Source organism: Drosophila biarmipes, chromosome 3R (assembly GCF_025231255.1).
Source record: "Drosophila biarmipes strain raj3 chromosome 3R, RU_DBia_V1.1, whole genome shotgun sequence".
Lineage (NCBI taxonomy): Eukaryota > Metazoa > Arthropoda > Insecta > Diptera > Drosophilidae > Drosophila > Drosophila biarmipes.
This window is the reverse complement of record NC_066616.1, coordinates 13687315-13710760: the sequence shown is the minus strand read 5'-3', so window position 1 is coordinate 13710760 and position 23446 is coordinate 13687315. Positions and strand designations below refer to the sequence as shown.

At 43.4% G+C, this 23446-nt stretch overlaps 1 protein-coding gene and 1 long non-coding RNA gene across 9 annotated transcripts in view; one reads left to right on the top strand and one right to left on the bottom strand.

Moving 5' to 3' along the window:
- LOC108031378 (sterile alpha motif domain-containing protein 5) overlaps positions 1–23446 on the top strand; it is a 158367-nt gene that overhangs the window by 42038 nt on the left and 92883 nt on the right. For all 8 annotated transcript variants that reach the window (XM_044091129.2, XM_044091128.2, XM_044091127.2 and 5 more), the window contains exon 4: positions 79–878. In XM_044091129.2, the coding sequence (XP_043947064.1) occupies positions 519–878 (360 nt within the window). In that variant the 5' untranslated portion in view covers positions 79–518. The remainder of the gene's footprint in view (positions 1–78; positions 879–23446) is intronic.
- On the bottom strand, positions 19242–19857 carry LOC127011572 (uncharacterized). The gene is made up of 2 exons (XR_007764644.1): positions 19342–19857; positions 19242–19282 (listed from the first exon to the last, which is right to left on the bottom strand). It is a non-coding gene; the product is annotated as an uncharacterized LOC127011572 (long non-coding RNA).

Sequence of the window (23446 nt, the reverse complement as noted above, 5' to 3'; positions counted from 1 at the left end):
AAATTATTGAAAATAAACGCTTTTCGCGCTGACTACTAAAATTCCCCCATTTCTGTTTTTTCCCAACCATTTTTGCAGGAGCCATGCGGAGTAGCGGCGGCGCCAAACAAAATGTGAGGATAAACCAGCGCTGGAGCCTTCTGGGATTATGCTAAAAATGCTCAAAGTGCGATATAAATTTTTATGAGTGTACGCGTTGAATTTTTACGACTGTCTGGGGGCGGGGGAAGCACCAACAAAAATTAGAGAAAATGCTCCAGGGAGGACGATTTAAAACAATACAATAGCTTAAAGTGGCAACGGAAATTGCATGCAAGCAGGAGGCGTGGCACTGAACGCCCCCCGGAGCACGTGACGCGCGCACACACCAGTACGGCGAAACTAATAGACGCCATTTTGTAACAGTAATTGGCAGGGCACACGTAAGCAGCACAGCTCCTTACGCCAAGGAACCACCCCAAGGATACTAACCAGAAATCACCGGGAAACACCATACACACTCTCACCTCATCACCATCATGGCCGTTAGCAACATTGTCTGCGAGTGGCTAAGAGCTTTGGGCCTGGCCCAGTACGCCGAGAGCTTCCTGGACAATGGCTACGACGACCTGGAGATCTGCAAGCAGGTCGGCGATCCCGACCTGGACGCCATCGGCGTCGAGAACCCTGCCCATCGACACAAGCTGCTCAAGAGCATACGATCGCTGAGGGAGAAGGGCGCTGCATCCGTCTACTTTATGCTCAACGATCCCAACTCGCTCTCGGGCAGCATGGAGATCCTCTGCGAAACACCGCCCAGCAACGAACTGGAGCTCGTCCTGCGGGAGCAGCTGGAAACGGACGGAGTCCGTCTCACGGCGCACCCATACTCAACACCGGTAAGTGTTTTTCATATGATATTAATTAAATAATTGCAATGTAAAAGAAAAAACCAAGCCCAAAGTATACCTAGTTGAATGTAATGTAAGCCCCTAGAATTCCTTATCCCCCGAAAAGTTGGCAAAATTCCACTTGAAAATCTGGCGTCGAGCATCATTAACATGCCAAATTCGACTCCCCTGGCTGATACAGAATCCGAGGCGAGGGTTTAAATATCTATTAAAAGTATCCGCCCCTGCCTGTCATAAAACTTTCAATCCAGCATGTTGAAATAACCCCCCGAACACACCCGCTGCAAGCAAAACTTTGTCCCGAGCTTTCTATTACGAAATCCAATTGCAAACAAAACTGAAATTGCACTCGCCCGGTCCCCTAAACTATGGAACATAGCCCCCCCCTCCCCAGTATCTGTGGGTTGGGTTCCGGTTGAACCCAGTGGTTCCATTTACCGCCCACAACAAAAGGGAGGCGAACGAGCGGGGGCTGTGCTCCCTGGCGAAAAACTATTCAATGTCAGTTTACATACTTAAATTAAAATTCTCGACATGCGAAGCAGAATCAAATAATGGAGGAGGGCAAAGGAGCACTACGACCGTAGAACGGGAATGGGATTCGGCATGGGGATCCCAGGGGCAGTTGCATCGTTGGCAAATGTCAACCCGGTCCGGTCCGCACTTGACAGTAAAATGGAGAACATTAAACAGAGGCAAAGCAGGCAACTCCACCTTCGGTCTCTGGACTAAGGCTCCGGTCTCCTCTCATCCAGATCCAAGTGCTCAACACCAACTCTCCGCTGACCAGTGGCCAGTGGCCGCCTTTTGTGTGGGAATGGGGGAAGCTTTTAGCTTTGGCCTCGCAGTGCAGCGAGTATATTGTATACCCCCTTATCCTCGGACTCGAGATTCGAGACTCGAGTGTCATGTTGCTCCATGCCGGTCTCCATTGTTCTCCACTCAGCGAGTGCTTCGCTCTTTGTGCCCCTCGTCCAAGTCCCCCGAATCCCCGAATCCCTGAATCCCAGAAACTGCAACTCCAACTCCTGGCCAAAGCATCTCCCAGGTAGGCGACATATCATGTGTTACCAAAAAGGCACCGATGGCCCCAAAAATGTTTCATTTTCTGACCAGCAAATCCACAGGGCGCACTGAAAAATAAATTTAAAGAATATTATTAAATCGATAAAAAACATATTGAATGACAAATAGGAATATTAAATTATGAAATAAAAGATAAAAATATTTTATATTGTTAAAGTAATTTTTATTGTTTTCTAAGAGCATCGTAATTTTTTCCAGTACAAGGGAGCATTTAAAAAATACCTTAAGCCTTTTGGCTTCAGGTTCTGGGTGCTGGGTTTTACTGCTGCGAGCCTTTTGCATTGGGAGCCCCGGCTTGAGTGTAATTAAAATAATGCCAAAGAGCAGACAAGTTGCCGGATAAATGGCAACATTTGATGGACTTCGTCGAAGCTATGGGAAAAAGGCTAAGTATAAAGCGGCAGCCCCGGCGGAAGTTTGATTTATTATGCAAAAATATTTCGCAGCTTTAAGTTATGGGCCCCCCAAAAAGAACAAGAAATCTTAGAGGACGAGAACCCTTTTCAGCGGAGCTGGGGCCGAAGACGAGGAATTTTGCACATCAGCTCAGTGAAATGTGATTTATTTATATGAGGCAGGATTTTGCAAAAGGACGGGGTTCTGCGGATGGAATGCCCGCAACGTTGGCGGCACAAATCACGTCATTGAGTTGTTTTCATCAAAAGGGCAGGCATGCAGAGGAGTCTCAGTTTCAGTTTCAGTCCCTCATTCATTCATCCATTCGGTGGGGCAGTCAGCCAGCCAGTCAGACACTCCTGCCTCCTCCTTGGCGAGTATTTTTATCCCGAAAACTATCTTTGGGGCCTGACGACCGACAACCGACAGCGGACAACCGTCGACGTCTTGCAGTTTTGTATCTGCGTATATATCGCTGGCATACAATTTTTATTTATTACTCATTCAGCTGCAAAATTGTTCCTTAATTGCCCATATCAGCTGAGAAATGAAATTTATTACCTGGCGTGTGTATATCGCCAGTGTCCAGCCGTCTTCCACTCCGAGTCTCTCCTGTCTGTTTGTATCTCGGCCTGTCTGCCGCATCATTATCAGGCTGAACACAAGCCGAAGTTGGTTGGATTCCCTGGCAGCAGCAGCAGCAGCAGCAGGAGTGGAGGCATCGCCAGATATTCCCCCAGCTTCATCGACATCATTAGTTTTGTGCGCCGTGCCGACAACGTTTTGTATATTTACTTAATATTGCATTCGGTGCTCTTGGCCGAAGAAGCCATGACCATTTATCTCGGAGTCCGAGGAGAGCAGCCTTCTGTGATTTCTGATTTCTTATGCCAATTTACTCGGGCTTACTCGTCGTTGAGGTTGCTCCACATCGTCGGATGAGCCGGCTATTCAGCCATCTGACCATCCAGCCATCCAACCATCCTCATCATGCAACATCATCATCTTCATCCGAAGCCACCATAGATCAAAAGACAGTTTGCTTTAGTTTTCCCTCCTCGCCGTTGTATAATTTTATTTTATGTGCCTTTAGCCTTGACCAGGTCAAGTTGGTTGGGTTTTGGGGTCGTCTCCTGTATATTCCCTCTGTGTTTCATTCTTCCTGACCGACGACCGGCGACCGACTGACTTGGCTGACTTTAAGTTATTTCTGCACTGGGGCCTTTATTGATTTGTCCTCTTTGATCTTCTGCCTGGGCTGTGGCATGATTTCATTTTTATGAACTTGAGTCTTGAGTTTGGATTGTCTTTTGCCCCTTTCCTTGGCTCTCTTGGATTTTGCGTAGCGTGGCAAGTAATTGCCGCAATTCAATTTTTTCACTTTGCCTACGTGCTGTGTGGCTTTATTATTGTTGATTTAACTCGCCCATTATGGCGGAACTTTTGTAGGAAATTGGTCAGTCGGCCTGGTCTTGTCTGGTCTTGCTGCTCATTTACTTTCGATTATGTGCTGCCCCTGAATTGAAATTAATGGGCAAATATAAATCATGTTTGTGGGAATTATGGTTTTGGTTTCATATCTCCAAGAAAAGCCATAAATTAAACACCATTGGTTATCTCCGAAACTAATTTTCAACAAAATGTGTATTTCCATTAAATATGATAACCGATTTTAAAAATTTTAAAGCTGCTTTTCAGCTCCCAACTCAATTTGTTTTATTTGCGAGGGGAAAGTTTAGTTTATTATTTACCTAACCAAGGGTTCAGACCATCACCCCAGAAACTTTGACAGATTTCTTGTAAATCTCCATTAACCATCCCCCAGAACAGCCTTTGGCCAATTAATTTTGGTAAAATCTTTAGCAGCTTGAGTGATTTTTCTTTCATTTACCCGCATTTTCTTCAATATCTGCATTCATCTTGAGCCTGCATTTTCCAGGGTCTAGAATTAAACTTTTGTCATTGCACTAATTAAGACAAAAAGAGGGAATTGTTATGGAGTTTACCCACCCCCCAGGAAGCAGCAACATCAAAGCAGCCAATTTCCCAACTTGAACCAGAAAGGGGGAAAATTTGCATAGCTTTCACCATTCAACTTAATCAAGCATTTAACACCAAAAAGTAAAACTGCGAAACCATTCATTGCTCATAAAAAATTAAAGTCTAATTGTGCGCGGCGGCGAAGGGAAAATGAGGAAATTGGTGGAAATGCCGGGGAGTTGGCAAGTTGGGGTTGGGCCAAAAAGGGAAACCATGTCCGGGGCAACATTGTATTTTTTGTTTTGTTTTCCTTTCACACCGCCTGCCATCCGTTTGGACCCTAAACTGAATGGCAAGCGGGAAAACCCTCTTCAAAAATATCCTCCTCGGAACACAGGAGCGCAGGAACAGAAACTGAAATTCAGGAGCAACAGGAACAGGAGTGGGCAACCGAACCGTTTGCTAACGTGCTGCGGCTGCGTGCTTTTTAATTAATTTAATTGCAATTTAATTACGCTTGCTATTTAATTAAACACATTGAACAAGCGAACGCGAACAAGTTGGCCGTTACGTTTCGTTCCGACGTTTGCTCAAGCCCAATTGCATGTAAAGCTGGCTTTTGGTTTACTTTCCGGGGGCGGATCCCTGGCCCTCTAAAAATTTGGCAATAGTTTTTCGGTGGCTTCATTAGACCCGAGTGCACAAGTTTAATTGATTTGTTAGCCGGAAGAGGTTAATAAGGAGTTTGCCTTTTCAGTTCAGGAGCAATGTGAAATAGGGGAATTTGTTAAATAGTTTTATTTGGAGGTTAATTTAACTGGTGATTAAGTTAAAATTTGTTGTGAATTGAGATGATTTTATTTATTTATTTATTTGTTAGTTCGAAGAGGTTAATCGCCCATCAGCTTAGGAGTGTAAAGTGGAAACAATCGGTAATTTAATGTGAAGTTAAATTTAACTGAAGGTTATTGGAATTACCCATTTTTCTATTTATATGGTTACACATACCGCAATGCGATTTCAACACATAATTTAGTCTACCGATTGCAATGGCTTTTTCCTCACCATTTTCGAGGTACAATGTTGCATCCTGGATTCAGCTGCTTGCTCCCCACAGGCCTAGATAATTTGCAGCTCCGTTGATAATTGACGATTAATTTAATAGAATGCCCAAGTTGGGAGTTGTGGCCACTACTCTTTATTTTTTACCTTCAACTTTCCTGGCTGCCCGTTGTCGGCATGCTCAATTGTGCGAAGTTATTTCGCATTCGCCGCAAAGTGGCACCAAAATGCTGTCGTCGCCTGTCGCCTGCCTGTCGTGGCGGTTGCTGTTTCCTCGGTTTGGTTAGTTCTAAACAACTTGCCACATGCTTCGGAGCTAGAGCTATGGAGCTGTGGATCCCTGGACTTGGCCTTACTTGGAGTTTATCTCATATTTCACATGCCGCCGCAATTACTGCGGCTACTTACTGCTGCCGCTGCCGCTGCCTTTTGCTCCCAGGCCCCAAACAACTGCAGTGTCAACTGGCTGGAAAAAGAGTAGGAGCCGCCGTGTCCGCTGGCTTGAAATGTTTCATAAATACTTGAGCAACGCGGCAAACATTTTGCTTATAAATCAAAAAGTGACCACGGCGGTTTCTCTTTCTCCGTTTCTCTCTCTTTTGCTAGCTCGTTGACAGGCGCTTATAAATCTTGTCGCGCACTTCGCGACCAGCTTCCCCCAGTGGACCACGGTGGCCGGGACCAAGAGCCCAGGCAACGAGGCATCCACCGCCAGCGAGGACTGGAGGACTTGGACTTGAACGTGTACTTCTTGGCCCGGCCAGTTGGACAGTTGGCCGGTGCAGCCTACGCCAGGGCCACTTGTGCGTTTCATATAACCAATTACAGAAAACAGTAAGAGACATCGGAGGGCAGGGAAAGAGACAGCTTGGGAGGATGAGGGGACAGGAGCGGACTCATCGTGTCCTTTATTCAATTTGTTGCAAAGGCTTGTAGCCTTCTCTCATACCCTTGCCCGGAAGGTACTTAACTTTTTGAAGGAAGTACAATTGAATTCAAAAACAATTACATTTCTGAATTTAATAAGTTATCTGCTTAGATAGTAATATGCAAACACTTTAGCTTTCTTCAAATTAGGCTTTGGTCACACTTCGAATAAGTTTTTTCCTTGTTTTTCTCACTTGTCTCAAACTAAACTATGGTAACACTATTATCAAAAAGCAAATTTGTTTAGACTTGAAAAAATGTTTTTTATTTTTCTATTCTTAACTTTTTAATTGAGTATCTTAAAGCCACATTACTTAGGGCACTCCACCATCATACTCACTTGTTACGCTTAAATTTATGTTTTTCCAGGGGAAATATACTCATTGGCAGCAACAGATCCGGCAGAGCTGAAAAAATGGGGGGAAATGCGATAGCTAAACAAATCGCATTCGAGTTGACATAACTCGCTGTCAATGTGTCGTCTGTATGTCTCATAGTTGCTGCTGCTGCTGCTGATGTTGCTATTGCCACGCTATTGCCGATGTTGCTGCTGTTGTAGCAGCAATTACACATTTCACAATTGTGCCACGCTAATGATGGGAGTCCCACGTCCAAAGCGCCATTGACAACTGCCTGTAGATTTTTGTGACATTAGCCAATTGTACAATTGCGTGGAGTGAAAGGCGGCCTAGGAGCACAGAGTACCGACTTCATTTCTCCGTCTCCATCTCCTTTGGGTTCGGGTTTGGGATTGGGGTGATTGTGCTGTCCAGTTCATTGATATGCCCGTCGCTGCTAAATGTCAATTAATGTCATCAACTTAGTAGTTGGCTTCTCCTCGGTCCCTTGCTTGTATTCCTCGTTTTTTTTTTCTTCCTTTTTTTCCAGCCTTTGAACGTTTTCGCTTTTATTTGGGCGTTCGGCCAGCGAGCAGCCTAGATTTATAGTGGGCGGTCCTATAGGCAGATTCCACTGCTCTTGACTTCAACCGCTGAATGATTAACCAGCAAGTGAAAGTTGTTTGCCTGACACATTTACTGCCTGGCAAGGCAAGGAGCTGCATTCAAAGGGATTCGTCCTCGTTCCTTTCTATTCCTCCATTTCTCCATCTTTATCCCCCGCTCCAGTTTTTGGGCCCGTTTTTGAAGCTGGAGCTAATTAGAGCAGTTCCAGGCTGCATGCATAAATCAAACATTGCACAAGTGCAGCGGAGGTCCAGAGGATGTGGTGGTTGCAGATGCTGCCTTGGATTGCAGTTTGTGTTTGCCGTAATTAACAACTAGCTGCAGCGATTAGAAACGAGTTACCAAAAAAAAATACCACGATAAAATTATTGTCACTTGCCTAACGACTGCAAAATACCCGATGATTCGGTGACACAGTGTGACCAAAGAAAGAAAGACAATTTTTGAAATAGTCTATTTGGTAAGGTATCAAATAGTTAAAGTATCCAAATTAAATAATGCTAGGTTTTTGAAATGATCTTTCCTTAAATAAGTTGTTCTCTAAAAACTCCTCGATGAGTATTCCATTGCACCTAAAAATCTAGGGTACGAATGCAAATTTCAGTGAATTGAAAAGTGTTGCAGCTAGATGATGGTAGATATCCAACGACTACCTAGGCTTCTTCCCCCAAAAAACCTGGTTGCAAATGTTGTGCAAATAGTCACAGAATTTGGTGCAAACGCAGCTCGAGGCTAAGTGGAGATGGGGGATTTCAGGAGTCTCTGTTTGGCTCCTCAACTCATGGATTTTTGGGTCGCTTTGGTTGGAGTTTTTGATTTTTGCCTTGGCCATGTTGTCATAATTCTCAGCATGCTGAGATGGATGTTTGCATTCTGGTGGGGCGGGTGGTGGAAAAAGGTTTTCTCCGGGGTTAAGGATGGGGATACGGTCGTTCACGTTGCGAGATGTTGTTTGGCTTACACTAAACGACATAAGCATAAATCTCACTTACCTACAACTTGATTTACTTACTTCTGTCTGTCTTTCTCCCTCCGCTTCTGCCCCGTCGCTTTCCCTGCCTCACTCTCTCTCTGTTTCGGTCTCTTTCTCTATGCGACGTCATAACGAATGTGGCCCTGTCAACATTTCAACTTTGCGCCATTTATGTTGGTCAGCCGCCTGCAGTTTTCTGCTGAGCTTTGAGCTCCAAGTCGTGGACACTGGGTGTGTGTGTTTTTCAGTGTGTGGGAGTGGGTGCTTCACGTTTATTTTTGCATGTGCAGACATTGCCCTCTGTCTCTTCTCGTAGGCGTAGCATTTTCCCTTCCCAGTCTCCTATACAGAGAAAAATAATGCGAAAATTACTCATCATCCCGAACTTAAAATACCAGAACTTAACAGTGTGACCTTGCAATTTGAAAAGCTGGATTTTAAAATTACTATGATTTAGAGGAAAAACATTTTAAAAATTCGTTCAAAATATAATTTGTTTCACAAACTATTACGTATGACTATACTTTTTTCTCCGTGCAGGAGTATTTCATGGGTTACTTCATAAATATATTTCCTGTTTTATGGTGGTCCACTCTCACTCCGAGTCGTTACTTATGATTCATTTGGCAATTTGGGGTCGTCTGACATTTGATATAAATGTTGAACATTTTGTGCAGCCTCATAAGGATTTGCATAATGATGATGATGGCGATGATCATTGGGGGCTAGCTAGACTAAATGGCTGGGGGTTGTCACGGTCCACCAGCATGGGTTAAGCCGTCAGCTTCTTTCACATGACACGCCGGGGCCATAAATTTGCAATTCCCCCGAATCGGTTGGCGACTAATCCCTGGGCTCTAAAACACAGCCAGCCATAGCCACACCTCACTAAATACATTTCCATTTGGCGGACACCTGCACCATTTTATCACCTCGGAAAAGGCTTGTACGCAAAAACAAATTTGGAGCACCCACACAAAGGAGGAAATTTAGTTGTTAAACTCAAACAATTTCAACAATATTTCTGCACATAAATTGCCGCCATTGGAGGGACACACTTAACCCCTTGCGAGCCCCGCCTTCGGTTGACATTGTTGCACCATGCAGTTGCATCCGTTGCAGTTGTTGCGGTGGCTGCTCCCCTTTTTCTCCCTCTTTCTTTGGCTTTTTTTGGTCAGTCAACGACTTCGCCTGGGGGTCATAAATTTCCACTTGGCGAAGGGGGAGGAAGCACCGACGACATTTTGGCATTTTCCCCGCATGTTGCTTCAAGTGAATTATGTTTGGCAGACGCAACTGCAACTGCAACAGCAACTGCAGCAACAATGAGTTCTCATTTATTTATTTGCATTTAACTTTGGCTTAATTACTTTTCCAGTGATCGGAGGAAGAGCATTGATCAGATGCTTGGTTATAGGAGTGTAGTGTGACCGTGCACCTTAAAAAACGGGATTTAACAAATTTGGATCTAAATGAAATAAAGTGAAAGATAGAAATGATTTTCTTTGAAATACGTTCAACTTATTAGGCTGCCTCATATTTCCCTAGACGCCATTTGCTTAGCCCTAATTACTGACCAGACGTAATCCGTTGGCTCCTCCAGCGGCAGCTGCATAAATCCAATCCTTTGCCAGCCCCCTTGATTTGCTCGATAATATTACATTTTCATTAGCCTGTCTGGCTGCCTGCTGGCTGCTTAATTAATTTAAGTTGATTGTGCGACGCGTGGCATCTGCGGAGTGTCCAATAACCAGCCAAATTTCGAGCGCCAGCCGGGAGTCTTATCTCCTGCCGTCTTTCGTCCCTGACTCGCAGTCTGGCGATTCGATTCGATTCGGGACGGTTCGCTTCGCTTTGAAGCTCAGGATGAAGCTCGCTCATCAACGGGTTTTCGCAAGCATATCAGTTTTCATAATTGGCACTGCCCAGAGTTGCCTGCGGTATTTGTTGTTTTTGTTGCTCTTGCCTTTGCTGTTGCTGCGCAAACATTTCATGTTCAAGCTTCCCACTCAAGTGGACATTTGAGCCTCCTTTTCGGCCAGGTCTCTCATCTGAGCTCATCGGAGACCCGGCTTCAGTTCTGGTCCATTGCCATGGCAATGTTTATGTTGTTGCGTTGTATCTCTACTGATATGTGCAGCATCATCACCTCATTTAGATATGCGATATGCAAACGCTTTGGCTACGCTTTACGACTGCCGTAGCAAAAGATACATTGAGGGAAAATAATATTTAAATTGAGATTTAACTTGGAATTTTGAAAATTTGGCTGCAAATATAAAGTGTTTACTGACTTTATATTACTTGCATATCAATCAGATAAAATAGAGATAGTGTGACCATGCAACTAAAACAAAGGGATTTGCAAAAAGTCTTTCTTTCTTTCTTTATCTATAATTTTTAAGAACGTGGAAGACTTTTTTAACAACATCAAAACGAAAATTAATTATAAGTTTCGAAAATAATAAGTTCCTTTTAAATGTTGTGACTACAACATCCCACATTTCTTCTCACTGCATCTGCTTTCAGAGGGTCTTATTTTTTCCATTTGCAACTCGGTTGTCGTTGAACTTGACCCTGAGGCTAAGCCAATGAAGAACATGCGCCTTAAATGCCTGAAACCGACTCGGACACGGACGCTTCCTTTGCAGTCTCCAGACTCCGGTTCCCAGTTCGTGTTCCTTGGTGCCAACGCATTGCACTCAATGAAATGAATTGGTTGACATTAGTAAGCAGACGAGTGTTGTTGCAGTTGCAGATGAAATTCTAAACGGGCAGAGGGACACTGCCTCGGAGGCCATGACCATGAGGTGTGAGAAGCGGTTGTGGGTCTTAGCTGCCTATAAATGGGGTATATATGTCGGATTGTTTAAGCGAAAATTGAGATGGAGTCGGATCGCTTAGGTTGCGAATGGTCATGCCGATAAGATACGGAAATTGAATTGGTGTGCCATATGCGAGAATGGGATTCATGGGAAGGTGCCACCACAAAATGCAGAAATTTATCAGAATAATGGAAAGTAAACAGAATATTGCAAACATCTCAGGGATAAGACGATAATATGTGGACTATTGAGTAGTAAAGTTACTACTACAAATAGGTTTGGCCATTACAGTGTTCTTGATGCTTAATTCATAGCTTCTTGAAATTCTTAAATTTTCTATGATGCACACACTTGCAAAGCAATTTATTTCTATCTAAATGGTTTGAAAATTCCTAGCGTTTTTAAATGTTTCTCATTTTAGATCGTTTAACATCCCATGACCGAGTTAAGTTCATCGTGGCAATTAAGCGAGTTTTCCAGGCGGATTCATGAATATATTCAGTTCCATCTGTCATGGTCTATCAAAAGTGTTGTCACTTCACAGCTGTCTGAGCTGCTTAGGCCCAATTCATATCAATTTTCATGTAGTCCACCCCCTGACTGCAGCTCCATTTCCCAGATCCATTCCCACTGCGTCGTCGTCGCACATTCCCAAACACTCCACTCAGCGCCAACTAATTTCGCATGCCCCGCCATCACGAGTCGAGCACTTCAATCCCCGTTTCCAGAGGCAAGACAAAATGCATAATAATTTCTGCCTTGGTCCCTTTTTTCCCTGGATTCCACCCCATCCTGGCTCCCATCCACAAAACTCCAAACAGACTGAGACTGAGACGGGACTCAACCCAATTCCATAAAACGAAAATCTCAATGGCCGTGTGGGGGGGAGGGAGGCATCCATATCCATATGCTAAAACGAATTCGCCGTGGCGCACTTGTCTAAAATGACATAATTTACGGCGTAGCGCAGTGCCGCAGATACGCCCACCCAACAGGGCGAGGAATTTTATAAATAATATTTCACTTGTACATATGAAAATTACCCAAGCTCTCGCACAGTTGTAAACATACAGTGAGCAAAATGATATCATCAAATAGGGTATATGAACTTTGTAATAACACCATGATTGTTAAAAAGTTATAATGAAATTCAATCTTCAATAACTGTAGGGTTAATGTGACCATGCGGTTGAAAATATGGGATTTCAATCTATTGCTTATTGTTTTTTTTAGAAGTCCGCTTTGTTTATAACTTAATGTATATTTTGAAAACAAGTTTGTTATTAACTTGGTTATTAATTAAATACATAATTAATCCACTTTGCCTTTCTTTAGTGCCCCTGCCTAATTATAATCTAGAAAACCCCTTTTCCCACAGTGGAAACTAGTGGTGCGAATGTATTCATAGGGCGTCGTGCAATTTCTTGACTCTGCTCTGATCTGTCTGTTGGTCTGTCGGCTTGCTCTTATTGCCAAATAAATTCGTGCAGCAGTGAAAATGAAATGTGTAAAATATGTGGCACGACTGTCTGAGCCGCAGGCAGCGGTGGCCAACAGCCACCGGCAAAAAGGAGGAGGAGGCCTTGTGCCCCAAACTTACGGCCCCAGCTCGGGGCAAAAGCCATTTTTATATGGTTTTCACTTTTTGTGTTGCTCTGCTGTTCTGTTCGCTTGTTGATTGTAGTTGCAGATGTGTTGCCACACCGCAGCAGAAACAGCAACACTGCCCTGCCCCAAACTCCAGACCCAGTTTCGGCTGCCGCTTCTCCGCTCGGCCTTAATTAACTGCTTATGAATCTGCATATGCAGAGGCAGTCGTCCTCCCTTTGTGTGTAGGTGCTGCTGTTGCTGCTTGGTGCAAAACTCAAAAAAGTACGGAAAAACACCAGGGAGAAGTGGAGAAGAAGCCAGAAAAAAAGAGAAAACAGGATGCTCATTTAAATATTTAATGAAGTGCCTGTGTTGCTGCAAGAGATCTAGGCTGCAGCTAATCGTGCCAAGCTCCCCACATGTAACAGTTTCTGTTTTTTTCTACACTTAGTTTTCATTTTTCCTCTTCTCGATTTTGGTTTTTTTTTTGGTGGCCAGCACCTCTTGACCCATATCGAGGCCGTCTTTAATTAGAAATTAATTGCAACAAAATCGGGCAGAGTAGAAAGAAAATATGGAGGAAGGAAAAATACAAGCGGCGCCCGGAGCGCCTTGAATTGATGGACATGAGCTTGTTGGCAGACTTGACTTGACACATGCCAAAACAGGCAAGAAACTATGAGCCAGCACTGGTTTTTTATTGGCAATGGTGTTGTGAGCACAAAAAGAAATATTGTCTTAGTTGGGACTAATAACCAGGACTAATAACACTTTATAAAAAAGTAAAATAAAGTTTTGAAATAACAGGAAATAAAATTAAATATTTTTGAAATTTATTTTCATTGCATGGTCACACTAATTTTTGTTAGGAAACTCTGATCATTTGGTAACATTGCTTAGCCTTTGTATTCCCTTTGTGTTCTGTGTACTTTCTGTGGTTTTTTACTTATTTATTTTGGTTTGCATTACATGGACATGCCTTCAATTCAGTTGGCAACACCTTTCAGTCAAGTCATGGTTTGTCTGGGGTCTGGGTTTCGGTCCATTGTCTCGATGACTTCTCTGCAGTTTTCTCTCCGCACCGCCTACACATGGTCCTGGGTGATTTTTGCTTAAATTTATATTTACTTTTGCCTGGCTCTTGGATGGACCTCATGTTGTTATCATGTGACATATGTGCATCAACGCCCCATGTTCGTTCGAGGCCTGTCAACGCGGCCAGGAAAGACACCCGTGGTGGTGATTGTATTGGTTGCTGGTGGCGGTGGTGGTGGTGTTGCTGCTGCTGCTGCTCCTGGAGTGGAGTGGGTCCAAGATTTATGCTGACAACTCAGTGTTTGATTGGCAAATGGATGGGGTCGTGGCTTCGGGGGAGCCAGCGCGTCGTATGCGTAATTTGACAAGTCTTAAAGTTGCCAGTGATTTAATGCCGGAGAATACACACCCAATATATACACACTGAGCTGAAATGCAGCCAGAGAAGTGACAACTTCCGCATGCCGCTAATTGGCAGGAGCTGTGTGGTGGCAAGCTGAGGGGCAGGAGCCACAGGGGGCATCCTTGGCTGGCAATTAACCCGCATTGCCCCAGTCGCCGGGTAGTTGAACTCCAAGCTCCAAGTCGGGCTTTTGTTCTCCTCAATGCTGTGCTTTGCTGTGCCGTGCAGCGCCTGTGCCTTCTTTCTTTTTCGGCAATAAACTAATGAGCGACAAAATGCAAAAGCCGCAGACTAGTGAGAAAGGGTCCAAAGGGGAGGCGTTTCACACTTGGCATGCAATGATACACTGCGCCAAATAATTAAGAAGCCTGAGGGAAAAGAGTTAGCAATGGAAGATTTCTGCACAGAAATTAAAATGTAAATATTATGTTGATAATCTCATGGTAAAGTTAGTGCTTTTCATGTTATCTGCTTTGTTGATAATGAAAATTGCAATCGATTACCTGTTTTTTAAGGTGCAGCCTTGCCTGTTCTGGGCCTTAATTAGAAGGCAACTCCCAGTGCCCAAGTTGGCTTAGACGCTGACGATGACACCCAAACAACTTGCAACTATGCACTATTAACCCTTTGTGCCTCATGTGACTGTCTGTCTGGCCGGGAGTGTGTGTGCTTGTGAGGCATGCGGGTGTCCTCGGCAAATCTCATTTAGCAATTTAGCCGCACACCCACTCGCACACTCGCCCTGGTATCTGGTGATTCTGGCCCGGTTTTCTGGCCCTGTCCCTGCACCCATGGCTCCATGGCTCCACGGATCTGTGGATCCTTGGCTCACGTCCATCAGTCGTTTGCTCGTTTGCCTGCTCGCTCATTTAATTAACAGTCGCGCGCCACGCCATGCCCTCACTCCTCGGAGGAAAAAATAAAGGAGGCTGGGTGGGTTCTTCTTCTGGTTCTTCTCTGAACTGAAGTCGAGGCTGAACTGGAGCCATATCTATAGCCAAAGTTGGAGCCTGGCTCAAGGCGTGCTGCTGGTGCGGCTGCAATGATTCTTTTCGGCCTCTCCACCGTTTCCCTTTGACGGCAGATGAGCAAGTTGCATGTTTTTTTAATTATGAATTATCGTTCCGCCCCGGAGGAGACGGCTGGCTGCTTGACTGACTGACTGCCTGACTGCCTGACTGACTGGCTGGCTCGCATGGAGCTTGTTGCATTTAAATGACATAATTATGGCGCATAAAGAAACTCCCACACAGAAAGCGGCGTCTCAAAGGTAAACTAACCACCCAGCAGCAGCAGACAAAGGGAAATATACACTGCACCTCCCATCCCTCTCCGTGGGTAAATTAATATTTCCGAACTGGCGGCAGACAACTTGAAAATTCCCGCACAACAAAATACGAGTGCCAAACAATGCAAAAAAAATAAAAAGGAATCTTTATTTTCTATTTATATTGTATAACAATTTTTATTTGCACTGCCGAAGCCACTTAACTGCCACGCCCCCAACAGACTGCACTTGAGTATTTTATTTTTATTTTTTTTTTCTGAACAGAGATTCGCAAAATTTGGACAATTGAGAGCGTATTTGAGCGTTAAGGCGCATATTATGTGTGCAAATATATTGCAAGCGAAAAAATTGTATTTCAATTCTATTTGATTTTCATGTATTTCCTGTGGGTTTTCCCTTACTTTTTATGGTGCTGTACTTCAGAGTGAAGGCCACTTGTGAAAACCATTTTCATTATGAGTGCTGGGTAGCCACCAAATATAAAAAGTGGAAGTGGAGTAAAAATAAAATGTATAATAAAACTGCAAATAGAAGGAATAAAATTCCCTATCGATCCGGCACACACGGATATAAAACCGTCAATGGCCTAAACAAATAAAATGATGAGCGCCAATGAAGCGGATGCTAAAATGTTTGACTCTCCAGGGGAAAAAAGGATCCTACAGAAAAGGGAAAGGGATTTTGTCTGCGTGGATGTGTGTTGATTAACAAGTACAGTAGTTATTCTCTAGAGCAGTCAGTAGAATAAAAAATAATTTGAAAATAAATGTGAATAATTTATACTTGAATCCTATTTTTGAATCCTATTTTTACGGTCAAGTTTAGTTTATTGTACTTCTGTACCGTGAGTTCTTTATCCCTTTTATCGTTTATCCACTGTTCCCCAATTGGCATTGATTGATTTCGATTTTCAAGTGCAATGAGCTTGATGAAGCACCCAGCTCCTGCAGTTTTATTGTATTGCATTTTAGTTCAATTTTAGTTGAAGTATTTAACTTAATTGAAATTCTGTTTGACTTTGCCACCTAAAAGGAAAGCGCAGAGCATAGGAAGGCAATGATAATACCGATGGCAACGGCTAAATAAAGCTATTCAAGAAAGGAACAAAACAAAGGATACCAGACATATATCGAATTGGAATTAACAATCAGCTTAATGAGAAACAATGACAGCTGCAGCAGCTAGCTTAGCTTAACTTTGTCTGAAAATAATTATTACGCTTTTAAATGATTATTAAATTGAGAATGGAAAACTAAATTCTCCGTTGCAATTAAAATGCCGCGAAGCCTGAAAAGGAAAAATGCAATAAAAGGGGACAACAATGGCATGCTTTCGCATAAAGGCTAATTAACTATCGATTGTTTTTGTTATAGATTTTGTTTTTTCATTATTCTTTGAGCGAAAATTATTACATGGCAATTATAAATGGCCGGCAATGGGTTTGCAATTAAGCATGCATGAAACCACAAATTTGCATTAAATACGCACGGAGTATTAGCAACAGAATCGAACATAGTTTTTATCTATGAACAAAAACCTACTTTTAAGCTGATTAATAAAAATGCGAAAATTGAACGCAGGCTTAATAATCCTTCGCCAGCTTGGTTAAATTACTAATTAAAAGGGGAAATTAATGCAGGAATGGAATGGGGGCGCGTCGAGGACGTGCCAATGCATAACAAATGATTTTAGTTGCTACAGTTCCTCCGCTCTACGGCATTATAATATGATAATTATATCAGTAAGCTAGGCTCTGGCTTAACTAATAATTAATTTTATTGATCGACGGCAGCATTAATTGCCCTGCTTACGATTCCAAGAGCCCAAGATGAATGGCCCGCTACTTGCGTAACCATTCATCAAGTTCTGGGGGACTTGACAAAAACTAAGCAACTAAATATACGGCAATGCGCAGTGTTGGCGCTAATGAGCCTTAATGGCTTCCCCGAAAACTAGGCAATACTTTGCTGAAAATTTTAATATCCAAACACACGCAGCTGGGAAAAAGGCCTGGTGCGCGGGCCTGTTAACTTGTCTGCATCGTCAACACCTACGGCACTTGATTTATGACCCACCAAGGCACTAACCCCCTAAAAATTCCCCCTCAAATCTGCGGGAAAAAATAAATTCCTGGAGCTGCGACTATTCCTGCGCTATGTAGCACTTAATGGTAATGCATAAAAACGCACTTAAGCAATCCCACGCAATTAATCCAGCATACTGGTTTCTTACCTCTCCCAACTCTGCTTTGTTTGCTTAATTGGTAAACATTTTGTTACACTTTTACGAGCGCCAAGGTGAAGGCAGCAAATCAACCATCAGTCGACACTCTCTGCTCCGCAGAAAAACAGAAGTCGCCGCTGCACACTGGAGTTCGGTTAATGGAGCAACTTTTAACAGCGTTTACACACACCCATCGCCCGTCGCGGCACACACGCACCCAATTTAATGTGGCCCTTTTATTGTTGCCCGCTACTTGCCTTTGTTAATTAAAACACAAACACGTGCAGTACGCATAAAACATTCAGCAGGGAGTCCCCACCTTTCAAGGCTGCGGGGACCTATCCCTCCCTATCTCTGGGCATATCCCAAAACGCACTGCCATGGTAAATGATATCATGCCGTTTTCACTATGTGTTTCATGACCCACATAAAGATACTCCTAGGATTAATTAGAGCTTGGAGAGGAGAATAAAATCGGTCCGCCTCCCCAAGGAGAAATGGTATGTTTAAACTGAATATTCGAGTTCTGGATCTTGGAAAATTGTATTATATTTATTCGCCCATATCAAAAATCACCGAGTTTATGGTGAAAAACACACATTGCTTTAAAAGTAATCTCCCCCGTTTATTAAAATCCCTCCGATTCGTGTACATACACTTTTCCCATAAATGCAATGCAAATTTAATCCTTTTAGCAAGTCGTTTTCATTACATTAACGAGACAAATAACATTTTGGTTTTATCAAAATATAAAAAACATTTTATTTTCAAGGAGCGGCAGCCAACAAAAAATGCCGGTTCGTGCTCCTTTGGCTGTTTCATTTTTTTACGCCTGTTTGTTTTAAGCGGCGAGAATATTTCAGTTATGCTTTTTTCACATGCCCCGGCAATCATATTCGTTTATCCGCATCCATATCCCTTTTCATGTTTGTTTGCCTGCTGTTATGTGCAAAACAATTTCATGTCCCGTTTGTGCCCTCTCTAGGTTTTTTTTTTCGGTTTGTTGGTTTTGCTGCAACATTTTGTGGCTGCCAAAAATGTGCGTGTTTGTGGAAGACGTCGGGCCGCAAAAGGACAACGTGAATACTAAAATATTAAAATATAGAAAACAGCATAGGGCTCCAGAGGAAAGTTTAGAAACTGGTTACAAAATATTTGTTTAATTTTTGATAGGTTTTTTCAACTGTTAACCAGTTTGATTTGAAGTGAAGGATATTCCCATTCCTCCTGCACCCCTCTGTTTCATCTCGCTCAGTTTGTAATTCTTGACCCGCTTTCAATGCCAAAAATATGTAAAATTCTGGGTTGCCCCAGCAGAAAAATGTGAAAATGGGAACAAAAACATGAAATGGTTTCGTCATGAAAGATGCAAAAAGCGTCGACATGCCAAAGGATAACCCCCGAATGTGTGAAGATGAGGGGGGCGGTGGCGGCCAAAAAGAAAGAAAGAACGGAGTGATATGGTTATGCAAAGGAAGGGAAACAAAAATCAAATCAAATCAAGTATACGCAGCGTCAGACAAATGCAAAGTGGCAGGCGGGAAAAAGCGAAAGGAGAATTTCTGAGAAAATAAGCACGAAAATTCCTCAAACATAAATATGAATATGTTGCGCAGCTTAAGGCCCACTCTTTAATGTGCTGAAAATGTGAATTAAATTGAAATGGGTGCGACGGCGCTGGGCTGTGCGAGTACGTACATCCACCAGCAGTCCGCATATTCATGGTGGTCGAGGGCCTGTCACGTTGTCTGCGGTCGACACAACTGAAATTCACCTTGAGCGGCCACAGAAACGATGTCCAGTGCAGTTGGGGCAGCTGCCGCAATCGACCGCAGAGGAGTTGGCAAAAATCTTGATGCAATTATTCATATAAAACGCAACACGCACGAACCGAAGCCAACTGAAACGGAGTGAAACAAGTCGAGATGCAAAAACTCAACGAGTTGAAGGTGTGTGCCCGGCGGCAACAGCTGCGACCCGATCCACCGATGCTCCGATGCTCCTCCCGATCTTTCGAATCTTTTGAATCTGTCTCAACGCCACTGATCCTCCACTGACAGTTTTCCTGGGAACTTGGGCATGGGCACTCGGCACTCTCGGCTCTCGGAACACCGGCCCCAATGCGAAATTCATTTGTCATGCTTATAATTGTCTCACTCCGTTTCGTTCGCCGGCCAAATTGCAATTTTACGGAGCAAGCTCGGTGTATTTTCCTTTTTTTATTTCAGTTTTTTCCCTGCCGCTCTTGTTGTGCGTGGCCCGCAGATTGGCCAAGGCAGCAATTTTAATGAAAACGTTTTGGCCCAGCCCAACACTGGAAGAAAGAAAATACCTCTAACATAAAAAAATGAATATAGGTTCTACCAGAGAATCTCCATTACGTCCTACAACGAATTTGTTTTTTAGACTTGTGTTAGGTAATTAAATGTTTATTATTATAGGAACATTAAGCTGAAGCTCAGGTGTTAGTTAGTCATCTGTAAAATTGTGTTCATGATTTTTAGGAATATATGCTTGAAGGTCGGTTTTAAATTCCACCAAATTTAACACATATATATATATATTATTCAGTGATTTGAATTAGCCATTTGGGGTCTAGTAATTTATTCCTATTTGTTTGTAAGGTATGCTTGACGTTTGGTTTATATGCTCTCCAGAATGTAAGCTATGTACTATTTTTAATTTTCTGCGCTTTATTTCTGACAGTGCCGCCTTCAGTTTCTGGCCAAGATCCTGGGCTGCCTTCACGTAGCCCTTGGTTGGGCCGCCGCCTGTGTGTGGGGCCGCCTCGATTGCTGTCAGTAATTATGCTTAATTTTTGGCTGTTTGTTTGTATTCTTACTTTTCTCGTGTTTTTTTTTTTATTTTCTTACTGGCTATCGGGCATTTTCTCGGAGGCGCAGTGAAAGGGCATTCGTGGCAGTTGAAACATTTATTTCGGCTGGCCAGGAATTCGGCATCCATTCCATCCATCCGGGATGCCGGCTCTTCCCAGGGCTTTTGTCTGTATTAAGTTGTTTGGCAGCTGCTGCCGCTTTTGCTTCCGTTGGGATAAAAACGAGGCTGAAGATGAGGCCGGGGCTGGGGCTGTGGATGAGGATGAGAACGGGAACGAGGATGATGATGCCCGGTTCGTTGTTTAAAATTGAATAATGCCCGCTCATTTGGTTTTATGACATTTCGATAATGATGATTGTGTGTTGGGCTGCCTTTGTTCTGGGCTTAACTTTATAAGGCAAACAAATTGTTGTAATTTGGCCGCAGCGCCAAGAGCTAAAGACCACAAAAGTCGGAGTCAGTTGGGCAAAGACTGTCGACATTGACGGGGTAATTCAATGCAGCGAAATCGTATAATTCCCAGACAGCGGCGATCAAAACGAGGAGGCAGAAAAAAAGCGAGACAGAAGAAGGGAAATAAAACAATCCCGAGCTGAAAATGAAATCGATCATGATTGAAATCGAGCAGAGCAGCCGCGTCCGCAGCTTCGAGAGGGCGAGTGTTTTGTGAAACATCAACATTTTGACAGGCACACAAATCCTCTTGAAAATGAGATTTATAAAACACAGCGCGGCGGCCGCAATAAAAACAGAAACCCGGCGAAAAGGCCAAAGTCATTGTCAGCCGATTCGAGTCGACTCGAGCGTTGCGCTTGGCTGCAAAATCTCAAAGGCAAACAGAACAAAAAAGAGGATATATCAACACAGTAGCGGCCAGAATAATAGTGCAGCAGGTGACTATTGAATAATTGGGTTAATTCCAATAAAAATACCAAATATTTTAAGTATTTAAGTTAACTGATACTCAATTCATAAAGCATAACTTTATATTTGGGCATAGATTTCTTCATATAGATGTGAATCGCAATTAAAATATTTGGTATATATTCTATCTATTAGAACTGATTTATGTTCAAAGTATGACAATGGTTTATTGAAGAAAAATAGGTTTTTAAGTAATTGAAAAAGGCAATATCCGATACCCACTTCCTTGGCCTCTGCTGTGCAGATTCACCTTAATTCGGGCAGAACTGGGGGCTCAAGACCGATGCGGTTTAATGTGTAACATGTAGCCAGGTCGGACTGTCTGTCGACGGTGCGGACCTGCGGACCGTGTTGTTGCCAATGTTGCTGCCTCATGTTGTCGCGGTCTTCACTCAGGTCCCGGCTGGAGCGTATTTATTTTCATTTCGAAGACATTGTAGTGTCATTTCAGCGACCGCAGCATGAAAAGCAAATAAAAGGCAACAACACACCACCGCATCACATTGCAACGCATCCCGTCCAATCCGATCCAATTCGATTCGATGCGATTCAATTCCAGTCCGAATCCGAATCCGTGGAACAATCCCGGGCTTTGCTGCAGCTTTTAATTAAGCCAAAGAGCAACCAGTTGCTGGACGTCTTCGTCTTCGTCTTGGCCAAGAAACAGAAAACAGAAAAAAAAATAACGAAAAGAAAAAAAGCAAAACAAAACACAAAAGAAGTAAAAAACCGAAGAAAAATAATTTATCTGCCGCCGCGCGTGTATCTGTATCTCAGTATCTGTATCGGGCAATATGTATCTCTCGCCTGCCGATGTTGCAGTTGCTTTGTTTGCTCAAGCCTCAGTTTTAGTATCGGTATCAGTCGGACTCGTAGCTGGCATCGCTCTCTGATGACGACGATGATGCTCCTGCCCTCATCCACTGTCCCGCTGAGCCAGCAACACCCCAGATCTGTGGGGCTCACTGTGCGTTCGGATGCGCTGGATTTACGGTTTTCTAGGGTATGCCGAAAGAGTGACACCGAAGGATCAGGCAGATAAATATTTGTCATGTACATATTTTTTTAAATTGCAATAATAAGAAAATAGTTTTGTAGGCATGTATTCAACTATTATTTGCCATTGCTTTGAAGTTATACATTAGAAATATTGGATTTCAAGTTCATTCCCTCCCAAAACTTTTTTAAAAAGCAATATTCTAAGGATAGAATATCCCATATTTAAGTAGATATCACAAAAAGAGCTAAAGGTAAAACCATTTTAGGGATAAAAGGAACATCTTTTAATAGTTCTGGAATAGTAAATGTTCGATAGCACAGCTATCTCTGCAACTTTACAGGGTGCTTCCAAATCGACAGGCTCCCCTCAACTCTTTTTATTTATCTTCCTCTTTTCTACAAACCCAATCCAAACCTCAGAGCTGAGGCCCAGCCGCCCGGCAGCATCTCACGTTCATGCGTGGCCACATTTTTTGCAGCGCTGCCTGCGTTTTGTTCGTTTTTATGGCAATAATTGCAACTTGATGACTTAATTGCGGATGCAACTTGTTTTCCAGCCTCAGCCTCAGCATCAGTGCGGCGTATGCTGCTGCCTGGAAATTGAATTTTTCCACCTGGTCTGTCCCGCCTGGCTCTCTGCTTATTTTCCTTATATTTTTTTAAGCAGGATACGCTTTCATTACTATAGATAGCTAGTGGATAGATGATGGGGGGCAGTGGGGCGCGGCTGCAATTTTCCCCATTGCATAAGCAAATAAAAATTCATTAATTTATGACTGCCAACGGGCAGAGCAAACCGAAGTTCCAGCCAGTTCCCCGGACCTCCTCCTCGGCAGTTTGGAGTTTCGAGTTATTTTTATAATCGCAGCAACGTGACATTTATGCGAGTGTTCATGTAAATGATTATTACGTGCCGCAGACTGAACGAAACCAACCAACCGACGGCACCCCGCTGTCTCCGCCATATATTTCTCGATACCCCCGGAACCCGTGGAACCCCCAGTCCCCAGTCCCCAGTTCCAAGTTCCCACTTCACAGAGTT